Source organism: Mus caroli, unplaced genomic scaffold, assembly GCF_978045245.1.
Source record: "Mus caroli unplaced genomic scaffold, Mus_caroli_1 scaffold_19, whole genome shotgun sequence".
NCBI classification, from domain to species: domain Eukaryota; kingdom Metazoa; phylum Chordata; class Mammalia; order Rodentia; family Muridae; genus Mus; species Mus caroli.
In genome coordinates, this window is record NW_028227274.1 from 72,894,041 (window position 1) to 72,907,763 (window position 13,723).

At 47.1% G+C, this 13,723-nt stretch overlaps 1 protein-coding gene across 3 annotated transcripts in view; it reads left to right on the forward strand.

Moving 5' to 3' along the window:
• Myo5b (myosin VB) overlaps window positions 1-13,723 on the forward strand; it is a 314,278-nt gene that overhangs the window by 195,900 nt on the left and 104,655 nt on the right. For all 3 annotated transcript variants that reach the window (XM_085833555.1, XM_029472031.2, XM_021150180.3), the window contains exons 11-12: window positions 8,696-8,777; window positions 9,252-9,392. In XM_085833555.1, the coding sequence (XP_085689681.1) occupies window positions 8,696-8,777; window positions 9,252-9,392 (223 nt within the window). The remainder of the gene's footprint in view (window positions 1-8,695; window positions 8,778-9,251; window positions 9,393-13,723) is intronic.

Genomic DNA, 13,723 nt, shown 5'->3' on the forward strand with positions numbered 1-13,723 from the left:
AAGGAAATGGGCGGTCCATCCTCGTTCTGGAAGCCTCTGTCAGTTTTTGTATCTGCTAGGTTCTATTTCAACCAACCTCTTGATCTCACTGTCCTCAACTGAGGTGACCACTTTAATATTGATTTTGCCCAGTTCTGCGTTGACTAGTGCTATATGTTAGCATTTGTGTGAGCTCTCCTCCTTCTGGATTCTAGAGGGAACTGACAGGCCTTTATTTACGACTGATCTCTTGAGGGTGAGGCCACATAGCTTGGAGGGATGTATTCATGGCGAGACATCAGGAGACTGGCTTTCTCTATCCAGGCTGCCACCAAGAACTGACTGACTGCAGACCACAGCCCCTCTCTGGCTGTCCTATGGCTGGCTTCAAGGGAGTCTTGCTGGCATTATCATATCAGACCCATCTAGACTCAGATGAAGTTGTGTGGTCGGGGCTGCATCCCTCTTGCTCTTCTCTTCTCCCAACTATGTTGACCTCTGTAAGCTAAGAATAGATTCCATTCTCCTAGAAGGACTGCTTCTGTCTTAAAATAGCAACCCAAACCCATAGAGGTTGCAGCGATACAAGAACAGGGCCATTCGAATGAAGCCCAGCTTGGTGGGCTGGAACGACTGGAAAGCCCCTGAGGGTGGCATAAAGGAGAATCCCCTTCAAGACAGCCACTTCCCATGCAGACAGGCTCTCTCACTTCTCTCTGGTGCCCTGGATCAGCAATGGTTTTCATGTCAGACGGTATTGCATGGGTGATGCCTAAGATTAAAACCAGAGGCCATGCATGTTTATACAACCAGGAAAAGTTTTCTAAGGAAGGTGATATGAACTGGATAGAAGAGGATAGAATATGGGAAGTAAGAAAGGCAAACATTCCAGCAGTGGGGACAGGAGAGGACAATCAGGATGGGAGGGAGCTGGAGACATGATTCAGTAATTAAGAGCACATGCTGCTTTGCAGAGGACCTGGGTTCAGTTCCCAGAACCCGGGGCTCCAATATCTTACCTGGATCCAATGCCGCCTTCTGATCTCTGTGGATATCAGCTGTGCAATCAGCCAAACCCCTCATACACATCAACTTAAATATATACAAAAAGTTAAATGTGAACAGAAGCCTTATGGTTGGTGAAGAACAAACAGCAGTGGGCGGTGCTTCCTCAGTGGCTCCTCAGGGCATGCTGCTCCCTGGGGTCAGCAGGACACCTGCTCTGCTCAGTTTGGCTGTAGCTTTGCGAGAACCCTGCCTTCTTTAGAGAACCTGCTGCTTGACTGTCAATCACTGGTTCTACCTTATACCCTCACACACACACACACACACACACACACACACTACCTTGAGTATTTTCAGGTTTCAGGTGAGAAGACCTGTTCACTGTGGCTGGCATCACTCCCTGGGCTAGAGTCCTGGAGTGTATTAAAATGAAATAAGTGTTTGTGTTCAACTCAAGCATCTATTGCTCTGTGCTTCTGGATTGCAATGCGCAGTGTGACTTCTTGCCCAGGCTCCAGATGCTGTGATTTCCTTCAAATGATTCTTCCTACTTTGGTTGGGGTATTTTATTACAGTAACTTTAAAACAACTAAGACATACAGGTTAGGAGAATTGGATCAGTTGTTATAACCTGGTGTCTCCGGGTCTTCCTTCCAAATGTGTCCCTGAACATCAGCCTTAAATCTCAGTGTGGAGTTAGAATTGAGAAGAGTTCGGAACTATGAATGAGCTGCTTCCTGTTTGTTTATCTATAAATGTGAACATTTCACAGAGTCCCACCCTGAGATAAGCACTTACTCAGGATACAAGCAAACGCCACAGGAGCCGATACCACGCAGCACGTCTGTATCCCATATGCACCGACTAGCAGGTAGCTCATAGAGTAGAAAAGCCTGTGGCTCCCTTCAAGTCTTTGGTGGCCTGCTACCCATTGGCCCCTCTGCAGGCCTCTGAGCAGACCAGTTCCAGACACCTAGTGCCTAGGTAAAAGAATGGCTTCTCTTTCTTTAGCTCTCTTGTCTGCTCTCCAAATAGTGCAAGATAGGCAGTACCCAGAGCAATTATGCCAAGCCAAGCTGTTCTAAGGGCCTGTGAAACTCCCTGTGGGATGTTCCTACCAGGCAGGGCTGGATATTGATAGAGGACAGCCTGGCAGCTTTTGGCTGGAGTTTCCTTTGGCGTTGATTAGCCAGCATTTACCTCTATTGGCTTCGTTAGTTACAGAGCTGATCTTTCACTCCTCTTCCTTCCTTGAGTCATCAAGAAATAAATAGCTCAGTTTGGAGAAATACACATTATTGTTTTAATCTTTGACCTCCACTCTCAATATGCCAGGATTTGGCTCTAGCCAGTCCATTTGTGCAGAGGACAGTGCAGGATACAGAAGACAAACCTGTCACTCTGAGAACACTACAGGAGAGGCTGGGGCGAGAAGTAGGCAGATTGAACTCTGGGAAGAAAGGCATGGAATTTGCTATCTTGTGTTTTGTTTTATTTTGTTTTGTTTTTTTCTGTTGCTACGATAAAATACTCTGACAAAACCAACCAAGGGAGAAAGTGTTTATCTTGCTCACAGTTGGAAGTTGAGTCTATTGTGGTGGGGAAGTCAAGGTGGGGGAGCCTGAAGCATCTGATTGCATGTATACCAGAACCTGGGTGAATGTCAGTGTTTGCTGGGTCTCGCCGTACAGTCCAGGATCTTTTAATGTTTGCTTTTGTTGTTGGGTTTCAGAAATTTAGTGCATATCCTGAACATTAACCCATCAGTGGAGCTGAGTTACACGTATCCCGTTTCTATTCTGTAGAATCTCTGTCCTGTAATGGTGAATCCATTGCCTTCATGTTTCTGGTGAAAGAAAATCTTCTTTGTGTCCTTGATTCGTTTTGCTTTGATTCCACACAGTTGACCATACAGTCCCAGTACAGTTACTCGAAGAAAACTGCCCAGCCTCCCCTGGCCTTTGGAAACAGGTGTTGTAGAGAATTGAGGGTAACAAACTGTGACAGACTTACCCTTTGTCCTGTGGACAGCAGCCCAGTTCCTGGAAGCCCAGAAGGTCACAGGACATTGAAAGCTTTAGAGCAAGCATAGTGAGTTAGAGTTAGACCTCATAGGTCACATGGTTCTGTTCTGTTGCTCTGGTACAGTCCCGGCATCTGAAGAGAGCTTTACATCTTGGGGTACTCCAATGCCAAGTTCAGTCTTCTAGACTCACGCAGGAGTGTCTGCCTTCCTGACATTGTAAAACAGTGCTATTACCTACAAAGTTCATGCTCAAGGACTGTGCAATCAAGTTATCAAAGAAAACCGTGGAAAGATGGCTCCATTGGTAAAGTACATGACATCCATGCTTGAGAATCTAATTTTGGATTCTTGAATCCACGTCTTTAAAAGAAGCTGGGCATGCTGAGGAGGCAGAGGTGCGAGGACCTTTGGGGCTCATTGGGCAAACAGACTAGCAAAATCGTGGAGCTTCAGGTTCAGTGAGAGAGAGAGAGAAACTCTCCAAAGTAAGGTGGAAGAGTGATTGGAGAAGGCCACTGCATTGACCTCTGGCCTCTGCATGCATGAGTATGCGTGTATGTTCACTCCCATACACGTGTACCCACACACAAGAACACATACACAAGAGTCACAAAGCACAATGTTTTGAGAAAGTTTATGATTTTTGCATTAGGGGATGTATTCACACCTCTCCTTGACCACATGTGAGCTATGGGTTGGGCACATCTGGTAGTCCTTTGTAATTGTATCCCCCCTCATAATTAAGTGCTCACATGAGACCCCACTTTTTTCCTCTGTCTATCCCAGCCCCCCTAACACTGTGGCATCACTCTAAAATCCTAGAACATATGAAATTAATACTCCCTTGAAAGGTTCTCATGTACTACACACGGTAGCCTCTAGACAGCTTTCTGGTAGTCACTGGGTGCAGAGGGACCATGCCTTGCTCTTCATTTGCAGTTCTTATAAGTTTGGCTGGTGGATTTGGAGAGGCATGGTTCCTGAGCGTGAGCATTTTCTGATTCCCATGGAAACAAGGTCTGAAAGGACCTGGGAAACCAGGTACTGGCTGACTGCTTTCCTCCCAGCGGTGCCTTGAGCTGGGTTCTCTAAAGGACAAGCTTGTGGACACGAGCAGTTGGAAGCCCTGCTGTTTGAAAGTCCAATGATCAGACTGGCAGTGATTGGCAGACCGGTGAGCATGCCGGCTTCTCTAGCAGACTCTGGGGTACCCTTGAGAGTTCACAGCTAGCTTCAAGTGAGGGATAGGTCTGGAAAAAGATATTGGCTCATATCTCTGGCATCTGCGCATGATGACTCTGTTTTTAAGGGTTCATGTTGAAAAACAACTCCCCAAGGTAGGCTTCCTGTATGCCATTTAGTCCTCCCTGTGTGAAGCCTATATCCACCTCTTTATGCTCTGCCAAAGGTGGAGGGAGGCCTGAGGTCCTAGATCCTCCAGCCCATGTCCCAGAAGAGACGCTGTTGCCCAGCCTTCAAGTGTTACTTACACACTACTCGGCTGGGTCTCCAGGCTGTGGGCAGGAGGCTCGTGGAGGTAAATAATTAACTCTGAGCCAAGGCATGTCCCTGTCTCAACTGTTTTGCCCTGCAGGGACTTCCACTATTTTAGAGACACTTGTGGCTCTCCCTTCTCCCTGAAATTGGGTCCAATAAGAAGGAAGTTAAAGATATACTCAGGTCAGATATTAAAAGGAAACTGCAGGTGGTCATTGCACCACCAGGAGGACAGATGCCTTGTGTCGGCCTTGTTCTGTGTGTGTGTGTGTGTACGTGTACGTGTGTGTACTTGTGTGTATGTGTGTACCTTCCTCCCACCTTTGAATTCTGGCCAAACTCTTCTCAGGATAGATCCTGCTCCTCCTTGTATAGACTTGCATGTATTTCCTTGCGGCATTTTTTGTTTTGTTTTGGTTTTTTGGTTTTTTTGGTTTTTTGGTTTTTCAAGACAGGGTTTTCTCTGTATAGCCCTGACAGTCCTGGAACTCAGTAGACCAGGCTGGCCTCGAACTCAGAAATCCGCCTGCTTCTGCCTCCTAAATGCTGGAATTAAAGACGTGCCCCACCACCGCCCAGCCTCCTTGCCGCATTTTAATGCTACAAATTAAGAGTGTATTTATTTTTGAGTCGTTTCTGTTGATAGACAGAATTACCACAGATGTAATTTGGTTGGAAAGATATTGCCTCTCTCCTCGGCTGTGTGTGTCTGAGGTCAGGCGTCTCACTCATCCTCCCGGTCAGCCAAGCTGCTCGTTCACCTCCGGCATTACAGTAATTACGCTAGATGGCAGAGGAATTGTTACCAGATAATATCTTAGAAACAGGGAAATTAGGAGCTAATTTCTGCCATCTTAAATTAATGAGAATGTTCTCTGCGGAGCGCTACCAATGTAAACCTTTAAAAAATGACAAGTGTGGGATATTTAAATCTTCCATCTGTAGAGCTCAGCCAGGGCTGGCTCTGTCAGAACACCCAGTGCCCATTATCTGGCCAATTGCTGGGCTGGCTCTTTAATCTTCTGTGTAGGTTATGTTAATTAAATTTCCTCTAGGCTTGGACTGTCGTCAGCTACCAAAGTAGCTGGAAGTGGGGGTGGGTTGAGGTTCTAAGTACTGTAACTTGGTCTACGGAAGTACTATCTGGACTGGGAGGCCCATTTTATGGGGTAATGGCCGTTGCCTGCTCTGTGTTCCACTGGGGCTGGGATTCAGCATAGCACTTGAATCTTTGATCTTGTTTTATTAGCTCAGAGTCATTGTTTTCCCACATGGGCATGGCCAAAGGTTGTACTTTATCATGGCCCTCTCCAAACAGTTGATTGCTTTGATCTGAAGGTGGTTTCCCACTCCTCCATGTCTTAGACCTTGGTGGGGGTCAGGCGAGACCCTGATGCTTTTTAAATACTGTTCTGGGCCTGTGAGAGATCTGATGGATCCACTTTGGTAATCCCTCCACACAGAGAACTATATCCTCACCTCTGTGTCTCCATCCCTCACCAGGGACAGGACTGCCATTCCTTCCTGAACGTAGTGTTTAGGAAAGGACTTGCAATGACAGAAAATTCAGTTGTCTGTATTTAGAAGTGCGGAGGTGGGAGGCTGGGATGGCTTGCAGTAATGGAGAAGGCCAGATGAAGCCTGAACCTCCAGCTTCTCCCTATCAGTAGTTCTTCTCCTCTCACACTCCAGGCCTCAGATACTCTTCTTCCCAAACATACTGTATTCACAGCCTTTCCAAGCAATCTCTTCCTTCTAAATCAAATTTTTGCCTCTCTCAGAATTAAATTTTTGACTAGCAGATTCTCTGTGTTCAAATACTCTTGCGAGTTCTCAGCCTGAGGGTTATGACTCATTTGAGGGTTGTCTTAGTTTGGGTTTCATTGCTAGGAAGGGACACCATGACCAAGGCTTACAGTTTCAGAGGTTCAGTACATTATAATGGCAGGAAACATGGCAGCATGCTGACAGACATGGTGCTGGGAAAAGGAGTTTTGAATTCTATTATCTTGATCCAGAGGCAGCCAGGAGGAGACCGTTCTCTGCACTGGACAGAGTCTGAACCTAGGAATCCCCAAAGCCCACCTACACAATTACACACTCCCTCCAACAAGGCCACAGTCCTGCCATTAAGACCACACCTCCGCATAGTGCCACTCCCTATGACTGAGCCTTCAGACACATGAATCTATGGGGGCCAAACCTATTCAAACCACCACAGGGGTCACCAAACCTTCACAAAACACAGATATTTAAATTATGATTCATAACAGTAGCAAAGATACACTTAAGAAGTAGCAATGGACATAATGTTATGGTTGTGGGGTCACCACAGCATGAGAAACTGTACTAAAGGGTCCCAGCGTCAGGATGGCTGAGAACCACTGCTGGACAGGTTCTCTGCAAGCTCTCACAGCTGTGATCTCACATGTGCAGTGGCACTGTCATGTGCAGCGAAGACTGCCCAACTCGTCTGGCTCTTACAGCCTTCCCACAGTCTCTTCTGAGATGGATCCTTGAATCTTAGGGGGTAGAGCATGTGATGTAGCTGTCCCAGTTAGAGCTGGGAATTCTGGAGTCTTGTTTTCTGCATGTTGGTCAGGTGTAGGCCACTATTGTTGGAAAAAGAACCTCTCCAGTGAGGCCCGAGAGACTTAATAATCCATAGGTATAAAGATAAGACCTGGAGGGGACAGTTGATTACTATGTCTGTTTAGCAGAATCAGTAGTGTTGGGTTTTCTCCTGGGGCTTATAGCCTAGACAGCCACTAGTTTGCAGCCCGGTTAACGGTACAAGGCATGAGTTCCATCTTGTGGAGTGGGCTTTAAATCATACCAAATATTTTTTAACAGCAGACTATGGTAATACTCCTAGTGAGGTGTGGGGAAGGAGTAGACTGACCAGAAGTCTTATGTGTTTAAAAAAAAAATCTCTTTCTGAAAAATGTTGTTTATCTGTATCTCTGTGACACATTATATATGACATTTGTAAAAATGCATCCAAATGTTGACGCATACTGATATAGATGAACTCAACTCAGTAGAAATTATGTAATAAAATAACACTACTGACTGGTGTTAGAATGACACTCATTCATGGCAAGGCACAGGTAGAGAAAACGCAAACTACTCGTACCTTTCTGGTGGTGTGCCTGCTTCTGCCTTCCCTCAAACAGTGCTCTGGACACTGCAGGGATGGTTTCGTGAGAAAGAATGTTTACTGTGCAAGCAGCAGGACCAGAGTTCAAATCCCTGGCATTCATATAAAAAGCAGGGCATGGCTAAATGAGCAACTCTAACCCCAGTGTTACAGGGTTGGAAGCAGGAAGGTTGTTGGAGCTTGCTGGCCACCAACACGAGGTTCAGAGAAGGGGATTCTTTGTGCAATAAGGTAGAGAGAGGTTGAGCAGAATGCCTCCCGTCCTCCTCTGGCCTCTTCCATGTACACACAGATGCATGTTGTTCCATAAACATTTGCACATAGGTGCACATCACATACAACACCCACACACCAGAAAAGGAGCTTTTCGACATGGTAATTCTCCTAGGATAATATCCTTAGGAAAGAATCATGGAGTTGAAGAGGTATATAAAATTGTCACAGTACTGGTAGCAGTGTACGATAAAGAGCCAAATGTCCTTCACTGGGGATTAGTGAGTTGCTGTATCTATATGTCAGCTCCTGAGTTTTTGAAAACTGGATAAATATGCCCTAGGTTTGAGAAGTAGCCATAGCCCTGTCTGTCCTCTGTCTGTCCCCAATCCAGGAACTCCTGTAATTCCCAGGTCTCAGCCCTATACAGACGTAAAACCGGTGCCTTTGGAGAATAGCGTGGTGGTGTTTTAGACTGGAAAGTTAACTGGTAAAACCAGGGGGCAAAGGAGGAGTTTGATTTACTTTAAGCATCACCAAGACCTGCCAGTGCGCACATGGCTGACCTCACCGTCTGTCTGTCTGTCCTCCCTGCAATTTCCTACTCTCAGTCCCTTATCAGTTGAAAGCACTCAATGCCTCTGTTTCTAATTGTCCAAGACTCCCAGCCTTGATATTCACAACAGAAGTCCGTGCACAGGGCAGAACCTGGCAACTTGGTGCTTGCACAAGGAGGGAGACAGCCTTGTTACATCCCAGAGAGTACATCATAGATGGTGTATCTTACCTGTGGCTCCACCGCTCTCCTTCTACAGGTTTGAGACCTTCGAGATCAATAGCTTTGAACAGTTTTGTATCAACTACGCCAATGAAAAGCTCCAGCAGCAGTTCAATTCGGTAGGTTCAGTGCGTGACCTGGGCTGCTGAGGTCGGGACCTCACTGTCCCCCTGGAGTGACCCCCAAGCCACTCATCTTCTGAGATTGGTGTGATTCTGCTCCGCCCTTCCCTTTCCTTTGCTTCTTGGCTATGCCCCCAAGAAGCAAATAAATGTCCCTTGCGTTTGACTCACTTCTCTCTGAGCCTGAGCTTTCAGGGCACCTAGTGAACTGAAGGCCAGATGCACAGCTCCTTCAGTTGTCTAGAGTCCAGCAACCCATGTAGAGTTCTACTATCCTATCCCAAGGCAGGGGTTGGACAGGAATGGGAAATTAGCTAGCTGAGCTCTGCCATTTCCAATCATGAGTCCAGACCTTCTGTGGCACTTAGCTGCCATCTTCCAAGACACAGAATTCAACAACAGCTTAGGGGAAATAACTCTTCAAGGTGTGTCCGCAGTACACTCACCTCGGCCTTTTGCTTCTTGTCTTAGCATGTGTTCAAGCTGGAGCAAGAAGAATATATGAAGGAGCAGATCCCATGGACCTTGATTGACTTCTATGATAACCAACCGTGTATAGACCTCATAGAGGCAAAGCTGGGTATCCTGGACCTGTTGGATGAGGAGTGTAAGGTAACGCTGCTCTTGGAGTCATTGAATGGCTCAGTCTAGGTCTCAGGCAGAAGGCTCCTGTGTGATGCGAGGAACCAGTGAAGTCCCATAGCTGGAGTTGAATCTGATTGTCTGGAAGAAGCATCCGCATTCACCGTGCTAGCTCAAAGAGAGCCTGTTGAGTATAACGGGCACGTATCATCACCCTAGTCAATGTATGCCTCTCTTGGCAGAAAGCAGGGGCTATGTTGGTGGTATGCATTTGGTCTCACAGATCTCAGATGCCAAAGATGCAGCTAACATCTAGATAGGTGTTCTACCAGAGAGGGGAGACTCGGGAGCTTGGGGTGGTCTCTATCGTATCAGATGACTATAGGTGGTAGAAAGCCATGGGATGGTCAGAAACAGATCCCCCCACTCTGAATTTTCTGGATTTTTCTGATATAAGAGAGAATTGTGCCAATAGCAGGAGAGTACCTGGCATGTAGGCTGTAGAGATCCAGCTTTAACCAGTTAGCCAGTGCCCTTGGTTTCCTGCACTATGAATTGCTTGACACTGAATTGTATATTGACAGTCTCTCCCGGTTCTGTGGCTGGTTAGTGAGGTGAGTGTGTACCAACCCCTCCCTCCTGTGATAGAAGCCTGCATCAGATGGTATAGAATCCATATGGCTCGATCTAGAAAGAGAAGAACCAACTGCTTTGATTTCAGTTTTCCCATAATTTTCTGGATGAGCACTGAGTGTGGCTGGGTGTTTATGGAAGAAAAGGAGTTTCCCTTCCAGAAGAGTGTTCATGAAGCATTGTCTTGGTGCACACACATCGTCGCAGCACTCGGGACGCTGAAGTAAGAGAATTACTCAAGTGTGAAGCTAGCCTAGACTGAAAGGAGAATTCAAAACTAGCCTAGGCTAATTACTGAGACACTGTCTCAACAAAAGAGCCTCTCCCACCCCTGTAAAAAAGTAGAAAATAAGTCTGGCAGTGGTGGGGCACCCCTTTGATCCCACTTGGGATGCAGAAGCAGGCAGATCTCTGAGTTCAAGGCCAGAGTGAGTTCCAGGACAGCCAGGGCTACACAGAGAGAAACCCTGTTTGGGGGGGAAAAAGGTAGAAGAAAATATACCAAATCCTGGAGCTGGCACATTTGTAGTTCTTAATTTGGGGTTGGGGGGTACAGGGAGAAATTGGGAGGCAGAAGTCTCACTCTGTAGCCCAGAATGGTCTAGAACTCTCTTTGTAGCTCAGACTGGCCTCTAACCAATGATGATCCTCCTGCCTCATCCTCCTCAGTGCTGATACTACCAGCATATACCACCATACCAGGTTCTCTAAATGTTTTTTAGCATCTCTATGCAGACATGGGCTTTACCATCAAAGTCAGTGCCTGGCAGAGAGGACCTCAGGTGTTGGTGGCTTGTCTAGGCTAGCCCAACATGAGACGTTGTGGTCAAGGCGGGACAGCTGCCCCTGGCGTGAATGCCACTGGCCTTGTGTTTGCCGCCTTCTGGTAGCTTACCCCTAAATCTCCTGGGCCAAACCCCACCTGGCCCATGCTTCCCTCCCCCGGGCCCTTGACTCCTACCAATAACTGACCTCCACCAGCAGCGAACACCTAAGCAAAAGGCAGCTCCAGGTTCTGAGGCCAACTCAAGCCTCTGGAGAGCTGGGTCTGGGTAGCAGGCTTTAGTCAGACTACAACTCTTCATTCTGCTTCTGAGGGGTTGGGGGGATGAAGGTCACACCCTCTTGAGGACCATAGAGGAGGATTCTTTCTGGCTCTCTGTGAAGAATGAATGCATCACAAACCAGGAACTCCCAGGGAAGGTGGCCTTTCCTATTCCATGTCTGTTCTGAGACTTGAGCAGCCATGTGATGGTTTACAGCCAGTTGCACATCCCTTCGCCAGCAAACATGGCTGCTCTCAGGCTTCTCTGGCCATGTTATCTGAAGCTAGTGTAGAAACCATCACACAAGGTACCAGGATGTCCAATATTGTTCCCAAGAGTGGAACAGCAGCCCCCTGAGGGAACCCCAGAGCAGTGCTGAGTGGGGAACTGGTGGCTTCAGGGGCAGCATGTCAGCACAAGGCAGGTAACGGTAGTGGAGAACACAGACAAGCAAGCCATAGTCAGCAGCCAGCAGGATAACCCCCGGGGTTCCTGCCCTAGTCTAGGAAGTGCTCCTAGGTCCCCCTGCTCTCTTCATTTGGAGGTACACATTCCTGGGATATTCTACTTGGAATCTACTAGTGAGAAACTATATAAAAATAAAACTGTTTCAACCTCAGTCCCCACAATCTGTGAGACACAAAGTGTGATCTGCATATGCCTTACGCTGTGTGTTGAGAGCAAAGTCCTCTAGAATAACAGGGCAGAGTTTACAGGGGCACCAGGGGCAGGCCTGGGGAGATATGCAGGCACAGCCTGTGCATGGAGTCGAGAGTCCCACGGTAAGCAGAGGGGCACACAAGGTTGGGGCAGTGGGGTGAGACGGAAGGAGCAAGAAGGGAAAAGGTGCTTCAGATACTGAGCTGTGTGGCTGTTGTATTTCCACATGGGGTCTCACTGCTCCTCAGAAAAGGTTTGCTGAAAGATCTAATTGCCTGCTTACCAAGGTAGTGGGGATGCAGACTGTCACTTTGCCAGGCAGTGCTACCTGTAGTTTAGGTCACAGGTGCAGAAGAGGAGCCCAGGTGGTCACTAAGTTAAGGAATAAGAGAAAAAGTCCGCAGCGTGGAAAGGATTTTGTGCGGTGACATTGTTCTGGACATGAGGACTATGTGTGTAATCGGAAGCAGAATGGCAGCTGGGGGCTTTAAGACAGCAGATGCTTCTACATTTGTCAAAATCACCCAAATGAGCCCTTTAAAGGGACATATTTTGCTGTTTGGAAATTGCACATCAATATGTTAAAAGTAGGGATTCGTCTAGAGCACTGGTTCTCAGTCTTCCTGATGCTGTGACCCTTTAATACAGTTCCTCATGTTGAAGTGACCCCCCCCCAACCATAAAACTACTATCATTGCGACTTCACGACTGTAATTTTGCTGCTGTTATGAATCATAATGTAAATATCTGACATGCGACCTCCAAAGGGTTTGCAACCCACAGATGAGAACAGTTGCTCTAGACTCTTCTGGGAGTCACCATACCATGGTCTTAAGAGAACTGAGGGATTTCTGTGCTGTTGATGGCCACCTGGGCAACACAGCACCCCATGCTACCTGTGGGAGCCACCTCAGGCAGGTCCTTTACCCCCTTGTTTCAAACCCTCTTAGAAAGAATACTGAAGTGGCACTGAAGAGTTGAGTTCTGTGACCTCCATGCAAGAACACACAAAGCCAAATGAGGACCGAGCTAAGGGTGTGAAGCAGCCAAGGGAAATCACGTTCAATCACCGTCTTGGAGATGTTGAAGAAAGCAGCTCGTAGCCGCTGCTTTTCATTTGGAAGTGTAGACGTGGCCTTGAGAGGATTCTTCCCAGTCATCCTCCATTGTGAGGGAGGCTAGGAACTAGGAGGAGGTGGAGAGGAGACACATCATTAAACCAATTTGGTTCCTTCGGGGGGGGGGGCAGCGGGGGGAGCATCTGCAGTCAGATCTAGCCACAACCTTCTGTTCAACACTCAGGAGGCGGAGTCAGTTCAAGACTGACCTGTTCCACATAGTTTTAGGCCAACCAGAGCTACCTTATCTCAAAAAAACAACGAACAAACAAAAGACAAACGGAGAAAAAGAAAACACAGAGATAGGAGGAAGAAGAGGAAGAGGAGGAGGAGGTGGTGGTGGTGGTGGTGGTGGTGGTAGTTAGTGGTCATAGCACTCCTTCAGGACAGGAGCCTGGGGATGCTTTGATGCAACGATGACTTGTGTATTTCGGGGGACAGGTGGGAGGGCACAGGGAGGTGTAGGATGGGACAAGATAACATATAACTAACCAAGAAAGCCGTCCTTGTAGCATTGCCCAGGGGGACAGGAACAAAATCAAGGTTGAATAAATGGTCATAGAGCCCTAAACTGTCACCTCTGGTCTGGCTGCTGTCCTGTTGGGAGGCAAGCTTTAGCCCCAGGTGATGTCCCAAGAAAGGACAGTGTTTGTGGTGACATAATCCTTATCAAGGACATTAGAGAGAAGTTTCCATTCCCCAACACAGCCTCCTTTAAGAAAAAAATACTACTTCATCTTAATCATGAAGAGTAAAGTGTTTTTAGGAGCTTTGTTGAGGTGTAGTGCATTTGAAGCATACAGCGGTGTTGTTTTTTTTTGTTTTTGAGTTTGAAATTAAACTTTAGTCTTTTCAAAGTAAAGTAACTTAGAAATGAATATAGAGGTTAAATAAACCAGATGTA